We start from the raw sequence: 6,815 nt of genomic DNA, 5'->3' as shown, positions 1-6,815 counted from the left end.
AATAAGTAAATCTTTCAAGCAACAATTCATTCATGATTTATTGAGTCGTGTGGAATGTAATTGCCATATTACTTTTATGTTTCGCATGTTTCATTCTTGTTTGAGAAACTCGCACATTTTTACTTTTAAATTCAATTTCAAGCTGAACCAATTTTAACGAAAGACATTTCATTTTGTAGTTTATCGTCTATAACTTTCATGCGAAATATTTTCGTTCATGTACGCTCACTTACATGATATGAACCGTTAAATGAAAAAAGAGCTCAATTTTTTTTTATTATACTACTTCCAATTGTTTATTGTTGAATATCATTTTGTAACGGCACATGAGTCAACGAACATTTCGAATCAGGTTGTGGTTTTGCCTCGGATTATCAAGACCGTTAGATTATGAGAGATGTAAAAACAAATAAACTCCGGGCAAAACAATGTCGCCGCTAAGCGCAACCGTCGAACAACGGCGAATTCAAATGTTCCGACTCACCTCCAATTAGTAGTAATACACGGACGCGATCGCAAGCAACAACATAAGATTATAAGAGTTAAGGCGATTAATTGCGAATTATCTATATTGACAAGTATCTCCGCGACGAACGCTAACAGGATTTGTATTGTGTCAGGAACTTTGTGCGCGTATATTTATTCATTTTAAATATACTTGACGAACGGTTACGAGTTTATATCGGCTTTCTTTATTAATCAATACTCTACGCAACCAATTCTCCACAATCTGTTACTTTCAACTTACCCTTATTTCTAATCATAACTAGAACCTTATTAAACGATGAAATAGCACCAGGTATTCATATTTATGAATATTCGAATGAAAATATTTGCTCACCAATCTGTTTACTCCCTCGTTAATCTTATGAACGTCAAGTGCATGTTTTAACGCAATCGCGACGAACAAACTATTTAATTTTAATAACTGATCTAATCCGAACGTGAAGCTAAAACTGAAATGCGTTGGATTGTGTGTCATTGTACGTGTTATGTCCTTCACTGCCTGGCAGCCTACGGCCCATGGATTCCATTGGGACATTTGCGTGGAGCAGTCGTAGAGATGACGGAGCCGTGAGCGTGATCGAAATCTCCGAGAAAACTGAAGAATTCGGACAAGGAAGTTAATCAGAGTGAAGAGCTAGTGCCTGTGGAAAAAAGTGGGTGTAGGAACTAACGGAATTCGGTCTGGAAAGACGTGATAAGTGAAATAAAACCGTGTGTGAGTTTATGACGGTGTAACGTAAATCACATCAGAGACCAGGACACACACACACACACCGCGGGCAGGATGGTGTCCCGGTCGGCATACTTCGAACCCGATGGACCGATGAGGGAAACACATGGCGACCTTGGCGACAATGTATATTGCCGGAGTACCTGAGGATTCATTTATGGCCTAACGGTCCTTCCACCAAATGTTCTAGAAGCGTAGCAACGGTCACGTACGCCTACAGGGTAGTGGGGATAATGAGAGAACAGATGTCACCGAAAGTAAAAAAGATTGTAAGAGCCTCAGTCTCGAACGGTCACGGCTAGAGCTCAGAAGTGTCTTATAAGTGTATAAACGAAGGAAAAATAAAGTTTTCTTCTTTCTTTTAAATTTCCTTTTATTTTACGTGACAACGGCGAGGAAGCCATGTTGGGACGCGTGACAACAGCGCCGCTGCATGAGCTACCCGGGGAACTACACGGACGCAGCCATATTGGCACGCACGCCGACAGCGAGTCGCGCGGGCCATTCGAAAGTGGCAGTGACTGGTGGCAGCGACAAGTGCGGGCATAAGTGGCCATTTTGCGCTCCCAATGGGGAAAAAGGACACGACTGCGGGGAAGGATAAAGAGGTAGATGAAACCACGAGAGAAGGGGCGAAGCGAAGTTGGCTGCTGAGTAGATACACGTCAGCATCAGAAGTACGAGGAAGGTGGTTCCTTTTAAGGAGGGTTATTCTGCCCCGCACAGAACGCGGGGAACCTACGGACAGAGGAAACGACGGCGGAAGAGGAGACCCCCACTGTCGAAGCGCCCCGCGCGAAGAAAAGGAAATCCGGCGGATCTTCCGAGCTCCTCTCCCTGGCCTGAGAACATCTACTACGGCGAACATAGGAGCGGAATTGATCCGTCGAGCTTCTGAGGTGATCAAGGTTGCCGAAACATACCGCAACCTCAAGGGCACACATGTGAAGATGCTGAGAGAAGCGGCGAGATCCATTGTCGCTGGCGCAACAGAGATGGTGAGAAGGATGGATCTTGACCTTGGCGCCTTTGTGATTATGGAAGGACGCATAGCGGCATTAGAGGCGGAGAACGAGGCGCTCCGAAAAAACTGACCTCGCGCTCCACGGCAGAGAAGAGCAGCGAGACAGATGCCGCGATCGAATGCAAAATGGGGGAGCTAGGCAACTCGCTGATCCAGCTGATGGAAGAATGCCTCCAGAATATTGAAAGAAGAAGAGAGAAGGAAATCGTCTTCGACGAGACCACGAGAAGGGTGGAGCTTGGAGTTGCAAACACTCCAGCGACCAAGGAAGGAGAGGCGGTTGACATGGAATGGCAGACCGTCGAAAGAAGAACCAGCCAGCGAAGATAATTCCAGGGATAGGGGCGAAGAACCCGAGGAAAGCCCCAGAGGGAGGATTAGAGAACGAGCGAAAAGGGGGAGACAAGCTGCCCCCACATACACCGCGAACATCGGCGATAACGATCACGCTGAAGGATAGATCGGGCCAATCCTATGCGGAGGTGATGGCCGCGGCCAATGACAGCGTCTCTCTGGCCGAGGTCGACATCAATGCGGTAAGGATGCGTAAAACTACGACTGGAGGCGTCGTTCTGGATGTCTCCGAGGACCAGAAGAGGGAGAAGGCCGCTGCGCTCGCAACACAGCTGACCCGGATCCTGGATCCGAGCAAGGTCCTCGTGGCGACACCCTTCTGAGCTGCGGAAACAAGGGTGACCAGAATAGATATTTCGGTCACCAAGGAGGAAATTAGGAACACCCTGGTGAAGGAGAGCGGTTGCAAGGCGGAGGACGCCCGACTGGGAGAGATCCGCCTCGCTCGAAACGGTCTTGGATCCGTGTGGATACGAGACCCGGCTGATGCAGTGAAGAAACTGGCCCAGGCTGCCAAGATCGCCATAGGTTGGTCGATAACGAAGGTCGAAGCCATCGAGCGAAGACCTTTGCAATGCTACAGGTACCCGGAGATTGGACACATAAGCAAGACATGCACCTCCAAGGAGGACAGAAGGGACCTGTTCTACAGATGCGGCGACTCGGAACACCAAGTCAAAGGATGCACTGCCGCGAACCCGAAATGCCTGCTTTGCGAGGCAGTCGGAGCACCATTGGTACACAGGATGGGGGGCTGGCCTGCGCCGTCCCCGAAGAAGGAAACAAGAGGAACCACTAGCGGATCCGTGATCGCAAGTGGCAACGAAAAAGGCTCGCTACCGCAGGGAACCCCAGACCTTATGCCCGCGAGCAAGGAGGTTGGCACGGAGGATGGAATGGAAGCAATGACCTTAGGTGATTGAGAAAATGCGCATCCTTCAGACCAACTTGGGACGATCAAGGCGAGCGCAAGACCTACTCTAACAAACCATTCGGGAGAGCACGGTCACCCTAGCGGTGGTAGCCGAACTATACAGAGTTCTGCATGCTCCGGACTGGGTCGGAGGTACGGACGAAATGTTTGCTGTCGCCTAGACATCAACGTCGGGGGCGTTCGCCCATGGAGTTCCGCTGGAGCGCGGGAACGGATACGTCGCGGTCGAGTGGGTAGGAATGATGATGGTAATCGTGTACTTGTTACCCAACAGCAGATGGCCAGCGTTCGAGGAGTTCGTGGACGGGGTTCGCGACTGTGTCAGGCGGCGCCTTCCTCGGCAGGTGCTCGTGCTGGGAGACTTCAATGCACACTCCACGAAATGAGGGAATCCCAGGACCAACGCACGCGGCCGCATGCTGTCAGACTGAGCTGCGGGACTTCGACTTCTGTAGTAACCGAGGGGGTCGAAACACTCTCGAACCACCTCTACATATTCATGGAGGTGAAATTCACACTTGGACCTGGAACGGTGACCACAGTTGATGGTCACGGTCCGCCAAGAAGAGGACGCGCACGCCCACCACCAAGGTGGAAGTTCAAGGAAAGGGGCGACGATCAGCATCGAGCGGCCGCAGTAGTGGCTGCCTGGAACTGGGAGGCCTCGGCGACGCCGACGGAAACAAGCGTGGAGAAGGAAGCCGAGAACTTCCGCCGAGTCTTGACGGCAATATGTGACACGTCCATGTCGCGAACCACGCTGGACACCGTGCGAAGCAGAGCCGTGTATTGGTGGACTCCCGACATTGCGGAGCTGAGGGTGAGATGTGTCCGGGCTCGAAGACGGTACCTGAGGGCCCGCCGCTTGCAACGACGTGATGAGGAAAAAGTCTCCCTGCGCTATCGAGCGTGCCGCGTTGTTTAATTCGATCATTCGTGGAGAGACGCGATCGCAAGAAAGCATGTCAACGGGAGTCGTAAATTCCCGTTCCGATTAGATAATCGACGCCACAAACTGATCGATCCCCTGATTTCAGTTACGATAATAGGGGTGGTTCAAATTGAGCTTACACTGAATTAACAGGTATAAATTAATGTTTATTCCAACAAATTTGTAAAGGAGATAATTACATTGGTGCATATGTATAAGTTAAGTAAGTGATTGATTTAAGAGTAGAAACCCGGTAATGACATGTTGACTATTCTAACGATGAAAAAGAAGTGAGGTAAAAGTGACGATGTTGTATCGGAGGAAAGCTAGCGATGGGTGTGTCTAACGCAAGGGACCATCGGATTTGTTAATGACAATTTTGGTTAGGAAAGTGAGGGCAGTAGACATTGCTTCTGATTGGATAAAGGAAGGTTGGTGGACTAGGAAGGGTCTTAGCCGCCCTCGACAAAAACTTGCTAGTGTGAAATATCATACGTGAGAAAAACTAACTTTCCCGTGTCTGTGCGTGGTAAACAATAAGCTTTAGAACCGATTCAGTAAAGAGATGTTTGTTTGGTCTGGAGGACTTTAGCGAGAAAATTCCTGAGATTTATGATAGGTTCTTAAGACTGTTGAGGGTACGCAGTGAAGATGTGCAGACATCTGGTTGCCATCTTGTCCGCGGTGTGTGGCCTGTTCTAGGTAGAGTGTCGCCCGACGTAACACGCGTGCTACGGCGCTCGCTACAAAAGGAGATCAAGATCGTGAAGGACCGTGTCTGGTCGGAACTAGTCGAAGCAGTCGAGTCCCACCCATGGCGAAGGCCATACAGGACGGTGACACGAAAACTTCGCGGGAAGGACCCTCTGGCAACGACGGAGATGGAACCGGCGCTGCTGTTGCAGATCATCGGGACGCTTTTCTCCCCGTAAGAGGACAGTGCGGCAGAACAGTTGCGGGAAACAACTTGGACGGTTGTGAATGGACAGATGACTGGGAAGTTACGGAGGAAGAGCTGTGGAAGGTGACCACAAGAATGGCCTCCCGCGACATAGTGTCGGGTGCGGACGAAATCCCGGATTTGGGGGGAAGTGATGGGTGTCATGGCTCCCAAACTTCGGCGCCGTCGGCGTATGCCGGCCGATATGCCTGCTGGACGAGGTAGGCAAGCTCCTCGAGAGAGTGGTTGCCGCCCATCTGCAACGACACATGGCAGGGCGGTGCCAGGTTGGCACGAAAGCAAGTATGGCTTCCGGAAGGGACGCTCGAAGATTGACGCGGTCAGACGCGTGCGGGCATTCACGGAGGACATGGTTTTCCGGGCTGCGTGGTGCTGGTGGTCTCCCTGGACATCGTCAACGCGTTCAACTCCATGCCATGGGACAGGATAATGGCCGGCCCTGGAGCACTTGGAGGTTCCCAGCTACTTCGTTCGGCTGATCCGAGTCTACCTTAACGACAGGTGGGTATGCTACGCCAGCAGGGATGAAAAGCGGCCCGTTGAGCGCGGGGTTCCGCAGGGTGGTGTTGGGACCGATCCTGTGGATTATCGCGTACGAGGTACTGCGATGCCTGCTGCCTCCGGGCGCGGCCACAGTGTGTTACGCGGACGACACTCTGGTCTTGGTCGGAGGTCACGGATGGCACGAGACGTTGCACATAGGCGAAATCGCAACGGATCTGCAGGAACGAATTTGCAGGATCTGCAAAACTCAAGTCCAATGTGGAAATAGGCTGCTATAGTTTTCATGCAAATTGTTACCAGTGTAGGTACGCCTTTCCTCTCCGTTAATAATGCGTTTGACATTGAATGAGAAATATTTAGTCTGAACCTGTATCAAGACTCGTATTAAATATCCTGCTATACGTAGATGAGTCATGCGTCGAAACAAAGCATCGCGTCGCGTCGCGTCGTTTCTCACAGAAACAAGATCATGACTCGCGTGACCCACCGGTGACGCACGCCGGCGTCAACGTGTTAATTGTAAAAACTTTACCTTCTGATAATATATACAGTTACATATATATTACCTTATCGGCACATGAGTCAACGGACATTTTGAATCATGTTGTGGTTTTGCCTCGGTTTGTCAAACCGTTAAATTATATATTATGTAGAAACAAATAAACTTCGGGCAAAACAACGGCGAATTAAAATGTTCCGGCTCTCCCCAACTAATATAAATATAAGGACGCGATCACGATTGACGGTTATAAGTGATCAAGGTGATTAGTTGCGAATTATTGACGAGTATCTCAAGGACTTTGTACAAAACGTATTATTTATTACTTTTAAATATACGTGACGATCGGTTGCTAGTAATCTGCTTCATTA

The 6,815-nt window shown here is 49.8% G+C and overlaps 1 protein-coding gene across 1 annotated transcript; it reads left to right on the top strand.

The window, feature by feature from the left end:
- The first annotated feature begins 3,931 nt into the window (after positions 1–3,931).
- On the top strand, positions 3,932–4,774 carry LOC126925069 (uncharacterized). The gene is made up of 2 exons (XM_050740239.1): positions 3,932–4,369; positions 4,727–4,774. Exons 1-2 carry the CDS (start codon positions 3,932–3,934, stop codon positions 4,772–4,774), a joined length of 486 nt encoding a protein of 161 aa, XP_050596196.1.
- Positions 4,775–6,815: the final 2,041 nt, after the last annotated feature.

The sequence above is a fragment of the Bombus affinis genome, chromosome 15, assembly GCF_024516045.1.
Source record: "Bombus affinis isolate iyBomAffi1 chromosome 15, iyBomAffi1.2, whole genome shotgun sequence".
In the NCBI taxonomy this organism is placed as follows: domain Eukaryota; kingdom Metazoa; phylum Arthropoda; class Insecta; order Hymenoptera; family Apidae; genus Bombus; species Bombus affinis.
This window is presented reverse-complemented; position numbering and strand designations above follow the sequence as displayed.

Bases quoted from the DNA above. Each gene is read 5' to 3' on its own strand.
- LOC126925069 (XM_050740239.1), top strand. From the start codon at position 3,932: ATGAGGGAATCCCAGGACCAACGCACGCGGCCGCATGCTGTCAGACTG. The intron at 4,370-4,726 runs GTGAGATGTGTC...ATTTAAGAGTAG, and splicing joins CCGACATTGCGGAGCTGAGG to AAACCCGGTAATGACATGTT.